Source organism: Carassius carassius, chromosome 41 (genome assembly GCF_963082965.1).
Source record: "Carassius carassius chromosome 41, fCarCar2.1, whole genome shotgun sequence".
NCBI classification, from domain to species: Eukaryota; Metazoa; Chordata; class Actinopteri; order Cypriniformes; family Cyprinidae; genus Carassius; species Carassius carassius.
Genome location: NC_081795.1, coordinates 24,647,135 through 24,666,400, shown reverse-complemented (window position 1 = coordinate 24,666,400; position 19,266 = coordinate 24,647,135). Strand labels below are relative to the sequence as shown.

The 19,266-nt window shown below is 34.0% G+C and overlaps 2 protein-coding genes across 2 annotated transcripts; both read right to left on the bottom strand.

The window, feature by feature from the left end:
* Nucleotides 1-522: 522 nt before the first annotated feature.
* On the bottom strand, nt 523-11,758 carry clrn1 (clarin 1). The gene is made up of 3 exons (XM_059533518.1): nt 11,183-11,758; nt 4,204-4,383; nt 523-1,307 (listed from the first exon to the last, which is right to left on the bottom strand). The coding sequence occupies exons 1-3, from the start codon at nt 11,433-11,435 to the stop codon at nt 1,042-1,044; spliced, it is 699 nt and encodes a 232-aa protein (XP_059389501.1). The 5' UTR covers nt 11,436-11,758; the 3' UTR covers nt 523-1,041.
* A 712-nt stretch (nt 11,759-12,470) lies between these two features.
* Nucleotides 12,471-13,767, bottom strand: LOC132122979 (G-protein coupled receptor 171-like). Its single transcript, XM_059533517.1, has one exon. It carries the CDS (start codon nt 13,536-13,538, stop codon nt 12,585-12,587), a length of 954 nt encoding a protein of 317 aa, XP_059389500.1. The 5' UTR covers nt 13,539-13,767; the 3' UTR covers nt 12,471-12,584.
* Between the last annotated feature and the right edge of the window lie 5,499 nt (nt 13,768-19,266).

The window sequence follows — 19,266 nt, the reverse complement described above, 5'->3', positions numbered from 1 at the left end:
CATCTTTTATTTTTTTATTTAAATGATATGGTGGCTTATATAAAACCAGAAATTTGAATATTACTACACAATGGCCCTAAAAAGTCAAGAAAACATAAAATGGATTAATGCAATTGCATTAGAAAACAAAACAATGAACCAATGTATCAGTGATATGCTATTATATATAATATACTATTATAGTTTTTGTTAATATTGTGAATCAATCTTATTTTTGTATTTTATTTAGTTTTACTTTTTCATATAAATTCTGAAAGTTTTGTTACTGTGTTGTATTTTTGTCATTATTATTATTATTATTTTTATTATTATTATTATATTATTTATATAATACTATTTATGGGTATGACTTTTATAATTATTATTTATTATTATTATTATATTTGTATAATAATATTTATGGGTATGACTTTTATAATTATTTACTATCATTATTATTATTTTATTTTATTTAAGTTAATATTTATTTCCTTTTAATTAATGAAAACTTTTTTTTTATCGTTTAAATTTTTCGAATTTTTTTAATTGGATGTATGAAGTCAAACAAACTTATTTTTGTGCAATATTCTGTTTGAAAGCTTGGTTTGTCATTTTGTTATCTAATGCAAAGACATTCATACATATTTAAGTGTGGCTTAAGTGTCAAAACTTTCTAGGGTCACTGTAGAATTGCCAACTGTCACATCCCTTTGTGCCACAACTGGATTACAAAAGATCCACAACCAAAGGAAACTGTCATGTCCCCAGCCAGACTGGAAACTAGAGGGTGTTTTCATCAGCCGTTTGAAATGGTGAACGTTAATTGTTTGAGCGATTGACAGAATGAATGCTCCATCAGCCTCCCTCCCGCCTCCCCGCTGTGAGATAAGAACCCTTCTCTCCAAACACACGGGCATCTCCAAGTTCATCACCACACGTGGTCTCAATAGCTTAAGAGGCTCAGATGTGTTCAGCTGTAAACAAAACGGATGCAGCTCATCAGAAGACTCCTGTTGAGAAGTGCTAGTCGCTGCGGGGGGAGCAGAAGAACAAAAGAGCTGGTCAGTACATGAGATCCGCCGCTCCTGTGCTCGCATCAGGCTCTTTGGCCTCCTGAAAAGGGAACTGGATCCCGGCCAGGCGGATGAGCAAGATGTTGAGACCATGCATGAGGAAGGTGAGGAAGATGAGCCAGAAGGATCTGTCGTACCTCTCGTTCTGCTTCTTGTAGACAAAACTGGCCTCGTTGAAGTTGAAAATGGTCTCGGTCAGGTGGTGCAGTTTGACCTCTGAGGAGAACAGGATGAGGATCATGCAGGCACAGAAACCTGATGGGAAAGAGTAATAGATACAAGCATAATAAATAATAGGAACACATGACAGTTCTTCAGGGGATAGTTCACCCAAAACCATCTGTCATTATTGACTTCCTCACAGAAGAAAGAAGTTCATACAGGTTTGTAATGATGCAGGCAGATCAAATTTTTGGTTGAACTGTCCCTTTAAAAAAGAAAAGCCTCAGAGCAACCATTGTTTGTTTGAGCTGTATTCTTGACACTAAGGTTTTTACCACATCCCTTCACTATAAAGGAACTTAGTTTATCTTGCTATCTATAAGTGCATTTTTGCTTGGCAAGTATAAGCAACACATTCAATCCTTTTAGCTTTTTAGGGCCTTCAAATACTCCCCTAAATAAAAACCTCTCTGCCTTTTTTATGCAATGCTTGTGGATTGTTATTTACCCTGTCACTCTCCAAAAAGGGCAAAAAAAAATACCATAAAAAGTGCAGTGAGCATGAATACAACAGTCATTACTCACTGAACGTCTGCCCCTTTGATGTAGCTGTCAATTTTCATTCATTTCAAAGCCTTGAATACATGCTAACACAAGTGTGAGTGCTGCCATGGACTGAGAGGTTTTCATTATATAATTACGTATGACAAACTTGTCCTTATCAAAAACTAATGTAGGTCTTCATAAGACTTACGGACTGCTATCACATGTCAAAAAAAAAAAAAAACTCAAAATACTGAGAAAATCATCTTTAAAGTTGTCCAAATTAATTCTTAGCAATGCATATTACTAATCAAAAATTAAGTTTTGAGATATTTATGGTAGGAAATTTACCAAATATCTTCATGGAACATGATATTTACTTAATATCCTAATGATTTTTGGCATAAAAGAAAAATAGATAATTTTGACCCATACAATGTTTTTTTTTTTTTTTTTTGGCTACTGCTAAAAATATACCCCAGCATCTGGGGTTTGTGCTCCAAACTGGGTTTGTGCTCCAGGGTCACATATTTACACCACTGTTCAAAAGTTTATATAGTTTTTAAGACAAAAATCAATACTTTTATTCATTAAGAATTCATTCAAAAGTGACATTAAAGGCTTACATTGTTAAAATGTTTTATATTTGAATAAATGCTGTTCTTTTGAACAATCTATTAATCTATTTCTATTAAAAGCTTTGCATTGCATTAATACATTACATTTGAAAATATATTAAAATAAAAAGACTGATATTTTAAATTGTAATAATTTTTCACTATAACTGTTTTGACTGAATTTTTGATCAAATAAATGCTCACATGAAAAAAAAATCCTACCAACCCCAAACTTCTGAACCAATATGTATGCATTTAAAGGTAAAATAAACTATATTCAAAATGTACAATTCCATATTCATTTTTTTTTTTTTTTACAGCCTTGGATTAATCACTGTAAAAATGAAAAGACTCTTGAAAAAAGCATTTAGGGTTCTCCAGATAGGTTTTTGTTTGAACGAGAAACATATTTAAAGCTATTTGTTTGTTTGTTTTAACAAGATTTGACAGAAAATCAAACAGACTTCCACTTATAGGCACTGTTTGAGTACTGGCTGCTGTTTGGTCAGTACAGTGTTTCAGCCAAGCTTAAATTCATGATACAGTAACAGACATGTGTTGAGTCTAACAACAACTTTCCATTATCTGCAAGCGATCCTGCTTTATTTTTTGACTTAATGGTGTTCAGTTGTGGACAGGTCAATGGCCTATTAGAGTGCCATCATTACACACACAACAGAGGCAGCTGACACTAGAGATGGAGTGGAAATCTGGCCAGTTCCACCTACCGCATTCATTTCCATCACTTTACTTATTTATCATGTAATTATCTGTTCTCAGGACAGGCGAGATCACGTTCTCACTACTTACAGAGAGTTATTAACAATTGCAGAGGCTCGTTTTTACTGTGCTTCAGTAAAGAGCCGGTCTGAATGGATGTATGTGTGAAATATTGATCACATTCTGCCTTCAAGGTCTGGATTTTCTCTCAAGATTCAAGAATTCAAGCTGCTATTGACCTGGTAAAATCTTTACATTAACATAATATTGCCTATTTTTATTTGTGAAATCAGTTTTGTGTTGTTTTGTAATATATTTTTATGAAGTTTTGAATTTTTATGTTTATATTTACCAAGGTTTTTTTTTTTTTTACTGAATTACAAATTATTATTATTATTATTATTTAGTTTCATTTTTTAATAATTGATTTGGACTGGATACACTAAAAATAATTACTTTTAATTAATTTTTGCTAAGAAATTGCCAGTACATTTCACAAATAATTACAGATAAACAGCAAGTATCACACTGAATTAAACATTACATTCTGAAGTGGAACTAGAGGGAATAGAAGTAGTATTTTCTTGTAAAACATAATTCAAAAATCTTTGTTTTATTTTCTTTTGAACTTTCTATTCATATCTTTGATTTGTTTTATTTGCATCTTTAAAAAAAATTTTTTTTTACAGTGTAGTTATGGAAATTTGGCATACAGTATATACATGGTCATTTTTATTCCTGTTTACAAAGTATCTCAAAATAGACTTTATGAAGATGGTAATGTCCTAAGTTAGAATCATTTGAGTTTTGATTGGTTTGATAATAATTTGATGAATTTAATATTAGTAGCAATAAAGAATACACTGTAAAAATATTTTCAATCAATATTAATATAAAGTATAATTAATATAATAAAGTAAATGGGTCAAAGACAATATAATGTTACTTTTTTCTGTAATTATATTTAAAATTGACTACACATTTCTGAGTGAAAGAAGTTTAGTGATTAGTGTTCATTGTAGGTACAGCAGATTCGACTATCCAAAAGCCTCTGCTTGTGTGTGTGTGTGTGTGTGTGTGTGTGTGTGTGCATCTGAGCAAAGTCTTACAGCTTATCATGTTCCAGAGGTAAAGGCCCTGGGGTCCATGCAGCGTCTCATATGGGCTTCCGAAAGCATTGTAAAAGAAGAAGGCACAGGACACTGAGGAGAAGACGATGAGCACCGCGCAGAAGAAGATCACGCTCACATGAAGACTGGCTGGGATCACATCCATCAGGTCAGGGAAAACTACACAGAATAAAAAGATGTCAAACATGATCTCCATCATTTGAGTTTAAACTTAGATTGGGCGAGGATATTAATTATTCTCATACATATATGAGGAAAATGTACTGAGAATCGGTTTTTAGTTTTTCAATCAGATATTCTTCAGGCTATTGTGAGTGATTAGTTATTGTTTCATTTTGAGTATCATCTCTGAATAATTCTGAGGATAAGATCTGAGTACAGTATGTAAGAAAAATTATTTCACTCATTAAAAGTAATCTCTGATCATTTTCTGGCACAATTACCTTGCTTCTTCCGGGGAGTAAAAAACATTTATGATGACAATATTCTTTTGTTCAGCTATCAGTCTGGCTCATGAATCTGGGGCTTTTCCAAATCTCATTAGGAAAGAATGAACCATTGTACTTGAAGCTGTTACAGAAGATCCATCTGAGCCCCATTCAAAGCCACATCAATGAGACCTTAGTGAAAAACTCAAATCTGATAAACTGAACAATGTATCAGATGCCTCATGAAACAGCCCCTTAGACTCTTTTAAATCTATTCATTCTATAGAAGTAGTTTGAAGGGGATTATAGGAAAAAGCTTTAGATTGATGAGAAAATACTAAAAATGGGACGTGCTTGTGAATTAGTTTTTTATATATACATATATATAATATATAATTAAAATAATTTGAAATAGGCTCTATACATCAGTGGCCTCAAAATGTATTTGGACCTTTAAAGAGAACTGAATTGAAAATCCTGTCATCATTTACTCATGTCATTAAAAACCTGCATACCTTTCTTTTTTTTAAAAGAAAACAAAGAAGACACTTTGACTAACATATTGGGTGATCTTTTTCCAATCATCTACAAAAGCTTTAAGGCTTCATAAAGGATGCAATTATAAAAATATCATCAAAATAGTCCATATGACTCTAGGCCTATATAACAAACCTGCTGATACCATATAAATACATTAAGGATCAATAAAAATAAAATAAAGTAAAAAGTCCAAAATACATTCATTATTTTGTACAGCATATCTATTGTTTTATGGTTTAACATACATTTGTTAATTGTTATGCTTATTGTTTAATGTACTGCAACAACGCTAGTACAGTTTCAGTGGCTCAATGATAGAGTGTTCCTGTGGCTTGGTGGTAGAGCATTGCATAAGGTTGTGGGTTCGATTCTCAATTTCACATTTAGCAGACGCTTTAAAAGCAACTTACATTGCATTCAAGCTATATATATATATATATATATATATATATTTTTTTTTTTTTACCAGTATGTGTGTTTCCTGAGAATCGATCCCACAACCTTATGCAATGCTCTACCACCAAGCCATATATATATATATATATATATATATATATATATATATATATAGTACAGACCAAAAGTTTGGAAACATTACTATTTTTAATGTTTTTGAAAGAAGTTTCTTTTGTTCATCAAGCCTTCATTTATTTGATCAAAAATACAGAAAAAAAATGTAATATTGTGATATATTATTACAATTTAAAATAAGTGTTTTTACATTTATTATACTTTAAATTATCATTTATTTCTGTGATGCAAATCTGAATTTTTAGGATCATTATCACATGATCCTTTAGAAATCATTCTAATATGATGATTCAGTATCAAAGTTGGAAACAGTTCTGCTGCTTAATATTTTTTCAGAACATGTGATACTTTTTTAGGATACTTTGATGAATAAAAAGTAAAAAAAAAAAAAAAAAAATAGAAGCTATGTTTTTAATAGTTCAATAGTACACTACTGGTCAGTAATTTGGGGTCAGTAATTTTTTTTTCTTTCTTTTTTTTTAAATAAAATCAATACTTTTATTCAGCAAGGATGTGTTAAATTGATAAAAAGTGATAGTAAAGAAAATATATTATTAGAATATATATTATTAGAATTTTTTTTTGAATAAATGCAGTTCTTTTTAACCTTTTATTCATCAAATATATTAGACAGCAGAACTGTTTCCAACACTCATAATAAATCAGAATATTAGAATGATTTCTAAATGATCATGTGATCGACTGATGTTACATGTGACACTGAAGGCTGGAGGAATGATGCTGAAAATTCAGCTTTGCATCACAGGAATAAATTATTTATTAAAAGTATATTCAAAGAGAAAACTATTATTTTAAGTTGCAATAATATTTCACAATATTACAGTTTTTTTCTGTATTTTTGATCAAATAAATGCAGGCTTGATGAGCAGAAGAAACTTCTTTCAAAAACATTAAAAATAGTAATGTTACCAAACTTTTGGTCTGTACTATATATATATATATATATATATATATATATATATATATATATATATATATATATCACACACACATATACATATATATATATATATACATATATACACTGTAAACCCTAATGTTGTCTTGACTTAAAAAATCAAGTAATGTTGACTAAACATTACTTAAAATTTTGCGTTTTGGCCCTGCCACTTAAAAATATGAGTTAATTTAACTAATTTACCTTCAAAATGCATAAACTTAAGATTTCAAGTGTTGTGAGCTCAAAATCATGAGTAATCCTTTGGAAAAACTCAACGTCACTCTGTTCTTCCTTTAATGTGATTGGCCATGGGAGGAATTCTGCCCAGCAACAAGAGAACAAAAGCACTGATTGGTGGATTACAAAATTCGTCCTTTTGGTCTGTTTAGTTTGCTGAACTACATTTCAAGATGATGTTTTTTTTTATTTTAGTGTATTGTGTTAGGTGAGTAAAGTTATGTAGATATAAAGTTGTTTTGCATGATTTCTACTAGTGAAATATGTTATCCTTGTGGTACGTGATTTTGATATGGTATGATTATTGAAACGACAACTTATAGTATTTGATGAAGTGGCCCAATCGTTTTCCTTTGAGAGAAAGAACATGGCAGCTAACGTTACTGCTTAACTCGTTAGACCAATACACTGGAAACCCTAATAAGTTGACTGAACTAAATTGATTGAGTAAACTCGTTGCCTCAATTTAATTGAGTAATGGAGTCTCCCAAAACTTACATATTTAAGTTTATTTAACTTGACGGTTTTGTAGATTGTACTTAAATCACTCAGTTCACCAAACTTGGTGCTTATTTAATGTACTTAAACGATTATGTTCACTTAACTTGGTATTAATTTCAAGTGTACTTATATATTTAAGTTAACTCAACATGTAAATTTAACAGAAAATTATGTTCTTATTTTTGACCGCACACTTTTTGCACACTGAAGTAAAACAAATAACAACATATTTAAACTTTGACCTTTTGACAAAATGTCACAATATTTATGAAAATACAGTAAACCCTATACTGCACTGTAAAAAAAAAAGTTGTGTCAACTTAAAAAAATAAGGCAACTTATCGCAAGCGCTTTTTTGAGTAAACTTAACAAAAAATTACTATGTTTGCGTATTTTAACATCAACCTAATCCATTGGGCAAAGTTACGTCCAGTGGACATCTTTTTATGTCTTTGCAGACGTTGAAAAGATGTCCACTGAGGAGGCATAATGTTTTATGATGTCTTTTTTCAAATGTTTTTTATGTCTTCTGTACGTCCGATATAGACGTTCACAGATCCTCCTTACAAGGTTTTCTGTGACTTTATTTCTGTCAGACATCTAGAGAAGCTCTTATTGAGAATTAACAGAGGTTTAAATGTTGATACTTTATACATTTGAAGTGACCATTGTGGTGGAAAGTGTTTGGTTTAGTTGGGATCTTGGTCCAGTTACTTCTTGTGTAAGCTTGTCTTTTGCTGCTGTAACAGTGTATTTTAAAACACTGTTTTTGTGGCGAAGAAAGACAAACTTAAAAGAGCTCAGGTGTTATTAGCTCTTTATTGGTGTTAGTTTGTCTCTTGCTGCTGTAACTTGTGTGTTGTAAAACACTGTTATTGTGGCAATGAGAGTTGAGATCAGACATGCACATCTTGCATGTAATGGTGACAAGTTAAAATAAAATGTATTGCTGCAACTGTGGATTCACTTTTATGGATAGAAACCTAGTAGATAAAATAATGTACTTACTTTTTGAAAACAGATCACATCGTCACAAACAGACATCAAGATTTTGGATATGCATCACATCAATGGTGACAATCAGAACAAAAAAGGCTGTAAAATAAGGATGAGTTTGTGCTATGAAGCTCTTTTGTTTGTCACCGTTGTTGTGATGCATATGCTAAATCTAGAAGTCTGTGTGTGTGAGTACTTGATTCTTTTACTCAAAATATTTCAAATGCATTCATTTTGTCCATCTTCAAAATAAGTATTTTGCTCTTGGTGCCTGTTAAAAATATCAAACAAAACTTATTTTATGATCTCAAATACATATTATGTGATGACTTTCTCATCAACAAAAAACATCTGATAACACCTGAGCTCATTTAAATTTGTCTTTTTTCACCACAAAAACAGCGTTTTAAATACACCAACCCAGCAGCAACTGGACCAAGATCCCAACTAAACCAAACACTTTCCACCACAATGGTGACTTCAAATGAATCAAGTATCAACATTTTAAACCTCTGAGTGAATTAGGTAGTGTCTACAAAAGCGTCAAGTTAAATAAACTTAAATATGTACGTTTTGGGAGACTCCATTACTCAATTAAATTGAGGCAACGAGTTTACTCAATCAATTTAGTTCAGTCAACTTATTAGGGTTTTCAGTGTATAAAGACCTCTAACACTAGCTTGCTCTATTCTTTTTCTATTCTATCTGTTTTCTTTTTATTTATTATATTATTTAAAAGCCCTTGTTAAGTGTACTGTGTTAAGCTTACCCAGAAGTACTATTCATATCTCTACATGGTGTGTTTTACATGTACACTGTAAAACCCGACAAGTTAACTTAACTCAAACCGTTTGAGTAAACAGATATCCTTAAGTTATGTTAACTCAAACCATTTGAGGAAACCGATTGCCTTAAACCGTTTAAGTTGAAAAAAAACTAACAGTTATGAGTACTCTGAACTTAATTCAGTTGAGTTCACTTAAAGAAGATGTACATTGCAATTAAGTAATTAAGTGATTAACTAAGTGCTGATTGAGAATTAGTGATGAACAGCTGCTGTTAACAAACAGAATCACTGAAGAAAAGAGAAACACAAGAACTACTACGACTGACTTCAGACACAGTCTTAGATGAAATCAACTGAAATAAAATACATGAAATCTCTCAAGATCTGATTAAACAACCCCACAAACAGCATCACAAGCTCCACTTATTAATAACCAGACTGACTTTATTTCTGTCAGACGTCTACAGAAGATCTTATTGAGAATGAACTAAGGTGTAGATGTTGATTTATTGTTTCATTTGAAGTAACCATGTTAGAGATCAGTGTTTGCTTTAGTTGGGCTCTTGACCCTTGACTTCTGTCTTTGTGTTTTCTCTGGCTGTTATAACCGTGTGTTTCTAAAACACATTTGTTGTAACTCAAAAGCCCAGAAGAAATGCCATCAGGTGTTAACCTGTACCTAGGTGTAGGTTGTTATACTTTATATTGGTGATGATAATTATTCATTATTATTCACAATTATTGAGCCGTATGGAGTCTAATCTTTGATGAAGTAGGCGTTGTGTAATTAGTAGAAGTGGACCTAGTAAAAATGACACAAAGAGCCAGTGGTTATGTGATAATCAATTAATATAAAAACGACTTTTTAAAAATCTTCTACACATAAATTTTTCTTCTATGCCAGTAGTTGGTCAAACACAGACATTAATAATCAGAATATGAACCTCTACAATGGTGACAAAAAAACATGCTGCAATGCATGCTGGGTACTATTGAAGTACAAAACTACACCGTAGAAGACCACACTATTTGAAAAGTCATTCATATTAACTGATTATTACAGAACCACTGGCTCTTAGCATCACTTTTACTATAATCAATCAAATTACACAACACCTATTTCATCAGAGATTAGACTCCGTACAGTTCAATAATTGATGATTATTGTGAAGTATAAGAACCTACACCTAGGTACAGGTTAACACCTGATGGCATTTCTTCTGGGCTTTTAGTTTACAACGAATGTGTTTTAGAAACACACGGTTATAACAGCCAGAGAAAAGACTAAGACAGAAATCAAGGGTCAAGAGCACAACTAAAGCAAACAGTGATCTCTAACATGGTTACTTCAAATGAAACAATAAATCAACATCTAAACCTTAGTTCATTCTCAATAAGATCTTCTGTAGACGTCTGACAGAAATAAAGTCAGTCTGGTTATTAATAAGTGGAGTTGGTGATGCTGTTTGTGGGGTTGTTTAATCAGATCTTGAGAGATTTCATGTATTTTATTTCAGTTGATTTCATCTAAGACTGTGTCTGAAGTCAGTTGTAGTAGTTCTTGTGTTTCTCTTTTCTTCAGTGATTCTGTTTGTTAACAGCAGCTGTTCATCACTAATTCTCAATCAGCACTTAGTTAATCACTTAATTACTTGAATGCAAAGTTTTAAAACTTACATGGTTTAAATCAGGGCAATCTGTTTACTCAAACGGTTTGAGTTAAGTTTACTTGTCGGGTTTTACAGTGTACTGTCATATTCTTATATTTCTAAAGGTGACTTGACTATTTTAACCAAAAATTAAAAATCCGTGTGTAGTTTTTTTATTTTATTTTTTTATTCACTCTCAACTTGTATAGGCAAATCAGGAATTTTTGTCAGTAGAAGAAATAAACTCATACAGGTTTGGAACAAGTAAATGATGACAACTTTGGGGGCGGGAAGGATGGGGGGCTATTTAGAAGATGAAGTTACTCACAAGAGAAATAAAAGGGTCTGTCTCCCAGACCACACTGTTTCATCCCCTGGCCTTGGAAAAGCCCGTAGTTCGTCCTCCCGATGAACTTGTCCAGCTCTGCCCCGGACGCGTTGACGATCTGCGCACCCGTCCTGCACAGAACCGCCGCTTGAACCCAAAACTGCGTCCCCATCGCGGCCGCCACGACCAGAACACAACCAAAGCAAAGCACGCCAGAAACAGAGAAAATTATTTTCTTTTGAAGGCTAGGCATCGTGTTACGCGACGAGCACAACCACAGTAATCACTGGATATCCACACGATTATTCCTGTAATTCAGCATGGAAAAGGACATTGTGCTTTTGTCGATTTCCCCTCATGTCTAAACCACGAATGCTATAAAACGATCTCAAGTACTAGATAGCAGATGCTGGAAGAGTGAAGCTCGATCCCGGTGTCTTCTCTGGATAGGGTTACCCCAAGCGCGTTCACTGTGCTCCGTGTCCAAGCAACCGGGTTGAGTGTCTCGCTCCAGTGATCAGGCAAGATGTGACCTTACATCGGATTGGCTATTAGCTCATCATGTCTGGCTCAATTTAATAAAGCTACAAGTGAACTTTAAATACAGAGTTTATTGTGTGTGATGTAATGGAGAATTAAGCTAAATATATTCATGTGAATGAATATCACAAGTAAATAAAAACCACAGATCTCGTTTAGGAATGCCCGTTTTGACTGACTCAGCCCACACAAGGCTTTTCTGACACAAAGTCATCTCATCAGAAACATGACTCACACATTTCTTTCAGTCATTTCTAGGGAAAATTACCTAAAAGGCCATTAACCGAAAAGAGATAAGGAAGACTCAAGAGAGATAAATAATGTGTTACATTTATTAAACATTTAATGTATTAAAATGTTATTATAAATAATGATCTTTATAATCAACCCTCACAATGTCAGAAACACAATTAATTTATAGATTTTTTGATTAGGAATTTGGGATATGGAATACAAATTATACAAATAATATCCCACTGAATTATCAATAAAAAACACAAAAAACATTCAATTCATGCTTGAGGTGCGGTTGTCCTTGAGGTGATAACTAACTTGGTTATAACTAACACTCTGAGCATCTCTGTAAAGTCCACCTTTTGTAGATTTAGTCATATTAGAAGGATTATGTATACATATATACATATTCTGCTCCAAAATGTTTATGAAATAGAATTTCAGCTGAAATTTTTTTGGGCCGTTTTTGGCAAAAGGTCCTTCTCCACAGATTTCAGTCTTCTGCTTTGTCGAATTTATTGATTTTCCTACATTACCTTTACCCAGTTTTTCTCAAGAAACTCTTTCTTGACCCTACATTGACATTCAGCACTGGTACTCGGTCCATAACTCTCCTCCGGTTGAATTATCACTCTGTGTCTGTGGTCGGAACACTGCCTTTCTTTGAAAAGGCCTTTGTGATCTGATGCCTGAATGCACGGCAGGTGACAAAGTACAGCACTGGGTCGAAGCACAGGTGCAGGATGGCGAGGAGAAGAGTCGACTCTTTAGCCAGGAAGAGACTCTTCTTTAATGCACATTCTGTGATGACCTTTATCTGAGTAAAAGTGTACGGCATACGCACAATGTGGTAAGGCACGAAGCACACCACATATGCCAAGGTCACCAATGCAATGTTTATGAAGGCATGTTGGGCATTATCCTGTTCCTCAGGGTCAGATTTACGCCGACCCCAGAGTTGCTTCAAGACCAATCCATTGGACAACAGCACCGCTACAGAGGAGTTGAAGAAGATGGCCATGCCCAGAAACACAGACAAAGCATGCCAGTGCTTGCCCAAATTATCTTTTAGGTCTGAACATGTTAGCCTAACTTTGTCTTCTTTAATGTTTTCTTTAATAGGGATGGCCATGTTGGGCACGTTGATGAAGAGCACCAGGAACCAGACCACCGAAGACATCAGCACTGCAAAGCCGACCTCCTGCAATCGTAGTAGTTTGGAGCTGCGGGTGATCTGGAGATAGCGCTGCACGCTGACAAAAGCTAGAAAGATGATAGACGCGTACATGTTGATGTAGATGAGCGGCGCACTCACTTGGCAGTGAAAGATGGTCAAGCTCTTGGAATCGTTGCCCAGATCTTTGGCAATCTTGACAGGTAATGCCAACATGAGGAGGAAGTCAGACGTTAGAAGATTGATGAGGTAAACATTAATGCACTTTTTAGCACTTCGGCTGGTTATGAAGGCCCACAGCGCCACCAGGCTGGCAGCCATTCCAATCAGGAAGATGAGGATGTAGACTGTGGCGAAGGGCACCATGTTGTCATTGACAACACAGACACTGGCATTTGCACTCTCCATCCTTTGGATCTGGACTGTGTGAACTTTAAACTAGGCCTAAATAAGTCAAATCAAGATTATCAGATAAGTACGTTTAAGTTCTCCTTTTCGTCACGTGATTTCCTTTTAGGTCTTGTCAGACCACTGAGAATAATCGAAGCTGATCTGAATGCAGTTCTGCCTTTCACTTCACCGGAAAGTAGAAGGTTTCAGAGGAAGTGGTAAATCCCCTGTTCAAGCACGCAAACGTACTATCAGCATCAATCAGAAAATGTTATGTGGCAATCCTGGAAGGAGACAGAAAGAAAAAGATTCAATTTTATTAATTCAAAATAAGCATACTTATTTCTTGATATTTTCACAGCACGATCACAGCATGTTTAGTTTAGCCCTTTAATATATTCCATAATAGGTTAGTTGGTAACACTTTATAGTAAGGTTCTATTTATTAACATTAATTAATTACACTAGTATATACAAAGTTACATATAATACTACACAGTAAAATCCAGAGTGTTTAATTAACACTGCTCAGAGCATATATGGTCCAAATCTAAAAGAGTCTTAAGGTAACACTGAAGTTAATGAGTTAATTAAGTGATAAATTAACTGATGATTGAGCATTAGTGATGAACTGCTGTTGTTAACTTAAATGAAATCAACTGGATTAAAAGAAGACATTAAATCTTTCAAGATCTCAGGAGAGGATAATTAATCATCTCCACAAACAGCATCACTTCATGCATTACTAACCAGTTAGACTATCTGAAACAGAAGTTATTTTTGAGAATTAATATTTAGATGTTTTTTTGCTTGTTTTTTCAACTTACAATATTTTTTTTAATAGTGGTTGTTTTAGTTGCCCCTTGACCCTTTGACTTTTTAAATGTAAATGTTTCTTTGGCTGGCTCAACTGTGTGTATTAAACACATATGCGATTGCAAGGAACTTGCAATAAAGTTATGTGTCTTAATCTCTGGTTGCAGTTTTATTTCAAACTGTAGTGCTTTTATTATTTCTATGTTGTTGCAGTTATAACTATGTTAATTTTTAAATACATTATTTAATTAGAAGTTACATAAATATATCTGTTCATATTATTTAATTGACTTGAGCTAACATGAACTGACAATGAATATTTGTATTTTCATTAAATAAAGTTTAATTAATAACTAATGTTTAATGAATAAATACAGTAGGCCTTACTAACTGGGGGAAGTCATCGCTTAAAGGTTAGAGAGTTTGATTCCTAACCCTTGGGGTTCGAGTCTCGGGCAAGCAATATCATGACTGAGGTGTCCTTGAGCAAGGCACCAAACCCCCAACTGCTACCCAGGTGCCAGAACATAAATGGCTGCCCATTGCTCTGGGTGTGTGGTTGCACACTTTGGATGGGTTAAACGCAGAGCACAAATTCTGAGTATGGATCACTGAACTTGGCTGTATGTCACTTTATTAATGTACTCCTAATTGATAACTAATGTTAGTTAATGCATTAACTGATGGGATCTTATTGTAAAGTGTTTCCAATAAATGTATACCAACTTCACATACAAAAGCTTACAGATATTCAACTTTGCAAACAGACATGTTAAAATATGGTAACTTTTTTTTTCAAGTGAAGCTGCTGCAGGAAATGTTCATCATTGTCAAATAAAAAGTTTGAAAATGAAATCATGCTCCCTTCACATTCCATGCTAATAATACAGACAGTCAGTTAGAGTTCTGAAGTGTATTTATATATATATATATATATATATATATATATATATATATATATATATATATATATATATATATAGTATTGTGTGATAACAAAACATTAATTTTATGCTTTTCTTTTGATAAAAAAATATGACAACCTCTGTATCATTTAATTGACATTTTTGTGCATTTTACAACACCTGGTTCACCAATAAAGAGACTCCTCAAGAGCTTACAATTTATCCCTTGAATACCAAAACTTAGTTTGTCTTCTCACTCAAGTCACTGACCGCAACATTATCATTTCAGGACAAAACCGAAAATGAAAAACATAATTGTATTTTTCTCAATGTAACCCACAGCTGCAATACAATCTGTTTGGATTTTTGTGAGGTCCAAAACATGTCTTTTCCTCAGAACTCATCAGTTAAATTCAAATTTACAACTATTATATATTGTTTTGACAAAAATACAGGTCTTTGTTAGCATATTCTATAAATGGTGATGAGAAAAACCTTGAATATGCTCTTTAGGGAAGTGAGTCAGATTGTGGTCATCTGATAAACTGAAAAAAGGAAACTCGTCGAAATTCTTGGACAGTAAACTTGGAATTTTTACAAGGTGGAACTTGGAATTCTGTCTTTTTAATTTTATTTATTTTACTTGAAACTGTTCTATTTTACTTAAAGAAATAATAATTATAATAATAAATTCAGTTATCCTTCATTGCTTATTAAAGGGTTAGTTCACCCAATAATCTAAATTATGTCATTAATAACTCACCCTCATGTTGTTCCAAACCCGTGAGACCTCCGTTCATCTTCAGAACACAGTTTAAGATATTTTAGATTTAGTCCGAGAGCTCTCAGTCCCTCCATTGAAGCTGTGTGTACGGTATACTGTCCATGTTCAGAAAGGTAAAAAAACATCATCAAAGTAGTCCATGTGACATCAGAGGGTCAGATAGAATATTTTGAAGCATCGAAAATACATTTTGGTCCAAAAATAACAAAAACTACGACTTTATTCAGCATTGTCTTCTCTTACGGTCTGTTCCGAATGACTCACTCGATGTAACCGGATCTTCTTGAACCAGTTCACCAAATCGAACTGAATCGTTTTAAACAGTTCACATCTCCATTAACTTTTTTAATGTGGCTGACACTCCCTCTGAGTCCAAACAAACCAATATCCCGGAGTAATTCATTTACTCAAACAGTACACTGACTGAACTGCTGTGAAGAGAGAACTGAAGATGAACACCGAGCCGAGCCAGATAATGAATGAAACATTGACTCGTTCATGAGTCAAGAACCGGTTGCATCGGTTTTTGGATCACCAGTAGTTCTTTCGGACAGTTCGATTCAATAAACCGGTTGAAGAAAACGGTTCACCAGTTCTTTTGCGCTCGACGTTATGGCGCCATTGGCGATGATTGCCCTTGATTCAAGCCTTCGGTTTACCCGCGCTCATAACATTAGCATAGAATCAGTTCAGAATCAATCACCAAAAGAATCAGTTCGGTTCAGACGCTCTGTGTGTCATTCTGCTTCACGCTGAATCACACATGCGCAGTATCATCAGCTCTTTGGTTCTCGAATCGGACACGTCCGACAGAAACGGTTCTTGACTCAAGAACGAGTCAGTCTTTTGTTCGTTATCTGGCTCGGCTCGGTGTTCATCTTCAGTTCTCTTTTCACAGCAGTTCCGTCAGTGTACTGTTTGAGTTAATGAACTAAATTCCTCCGGGAATTACTAGTAAATTACTCCGGGATATTGGTTTGTTTGAACTCAGAGGGAGTGTCAGCCACATTAAAAAAGTTAACAGCTTAAGTCATTTGTGGATTAATGCGTATTGGAGACGCAAACCGTTTAAAACGATTCAGTTCGATTTGGTGAACTGGTTCAAAAAGATCTGGTTACATCGAATGATTCGTTCGCGAACCGGATATCACAAACTGCTTTGTTTTGAACTCTTTCACAACAGACACGGAAGAGAAGACAATGCTGAATAAAGTCGTAGTTTTTGCTATTTTTGGACAAAAAATTATTTTAACTGACCCTCTGATGTCACATGGACTACTTTGATGATGTTTTTCTTACCTTTCTGAACATGGACAGTAGACCGTTCACACAGTTTCAATGGAGGGACTGAGAGCTCTCGGACTAAATCTAAAATATCTTAAACTGTGTTCCGAAGATAAAAGTAGGTTTCACGGGTTTGGAACGACATGAGGGTGAGTCATTAATGACATAATTTTGATTATTGGGTGAACTAACCCTTTAATGTAATGCATATTATTTGTAATTTCCAATACCTGTCTCTCTATGTACTATCAGGTACATCAATCATTATTCTGATTACACATAAGGATATCAAAAATTTGTCCTCAAATTAACATTTTAGAGTAATTATCAGATGTCTAAAATCCCAGGAAGAAACAGACGCACAGTGACTTGTATCAGAATTCGATTTTGGAAACTCACCGCATTACCAGACAGGCTTCTCCAGCAGACATCAGATCAGACGCTGGAGTAATGTGATTCTGCTCTCCAGCCGTATACTTTCTAACTGTAATCCAAACAGCTACTGAGATACTTGCTCTAAGAGTTTCTTTACTGCCTCAACTACATTACAAATCCAGTTTCCGTTTTTTGGTTTGGTTTCATTTATATCAGCCAATGGAAGAAAGCACTTACCATACCTACAGTGCTGTGAAATGACGCAGCGGAAACGTGAACTTTCCAGATACTATGTCTGTAGATGACCACAAACCAATAGTCGATTACTCTCATTTGCATGTGCTCTCTGTGCTGTAAGTTCCTGGTTTGAAAGACAACTGTTGGGGTTTTGACTTTCCATTCGATGTGTTGGACATAAAAGTTTGCACTGTCAGTGTCATTTAACATCAAATCGAGTGTTTGTAGCCCAGTGACAAAGTCATTTAAAAACACAAACAAAACAATGCATACCCACCAAACAGAGAATTCAGTAATATATGTTTTTCAGATGCAGTTTTGCAAAGTATTACCAGGACTAATTGTTTGGCTTTAAACTAGATATAGACAATAACATGTAATGCTTCCATCAAGGTATTTCAAAAAAGTTCACTACACGTTTACAGATTTAAGAGAAAATATCTAAAAATACAATACTTCCAGTAAAAGGGCAAGCTATTTAAATAGGAAAGGAGCCATTTCAAAGTGTTTTTCCACTGTAATTAACCAGTGTTTTGACAATTTACCACCAAGGCTTGACAGTTCACCAAATTAATGCACAGTTATTTTTCTCAGAATAAAACAGCAATAAATAATTAAAGTAGACAACAATAAAATATATATTTAAGCTAAAAAGGCAACTTTAATATTTTATTATTATGCCATTTTTTTCTATAGCAAGCAGTATACAGTACTATAAATAAATAATTTTTTCTCTTCTCCTCTCTCTCTCTCTCTCTCTCTCTCTTTATAAGAAATTTTAGGCTTACCAAGGCTGCAATCATTTGATCAGTAAGCAGCAATATAAACTAACAGTTATTTATAGATGTATATGTACACGGAACTATATGTAGATGTATATGTACACTATTCCAGAAGTCATAGATCCTCTTCTGACTATTATTAATTCCTCATTGCCATTAGGATATGTCCCCAAAACCTTCAAACTGGCTGTTATTAAGCCTCTCATCAAAAAACCACAACTTGACCCCAAAGAACTAGTTAATTATAGACCAATCTCGAATCTCCCTTTTCTGTCCAAGATACTAGAAAAGGTGGTATCCTCACAATTATATTCCTTCTTAGAGAAAAATGGTATATGTGAGGATTTCCAGTCAGGATTTAGACCGTATCATAGTACTGAGACTGCTCTCCTTAGAGTTACAAATGATCTGCTCTTATCATCTCATCATGGGTGTATCTCTCTATTAGTTTTATTGGATCTTAGTGCTGCGTTTGACACAATTGACCACAACATTCTTTTGCATAGACTTGAACACTTTGTTGGCACCAGTGGAAGTGCATTAGCATGGTTTAAGTCGTACTT

Coding starts and splice junctions, on each gene's coding strand:
- clrn1 (XM_059533518.1), bottom strand. CDS start 11,435: ATGCCTAGCCTTCAAAAGAAAATAATTTTCTCTGTTTCTGGCGTGCTT. Junction 4,384..11,182: donor CAGACCCTTTTATTTCTCTT/GTGAGTAACTTC, acceptor TATTCTGTGTAG/TTTTCCCTGACCTGATGGAT. Junction 1,308..4,203: donor CCTCTGGAACATGATAAGCT/GTAAGACTTTGC, acceptor CTTTCCCATCAG/GTTTCTGTGCCTGCATGATC.
- LOC132122979 (XM_059533517.1), bottom strand. CDS start 13,538: ATGGAGAGTGCAAATGCCAGTGTCTGTGTTGTCAATGACAACATGGTG.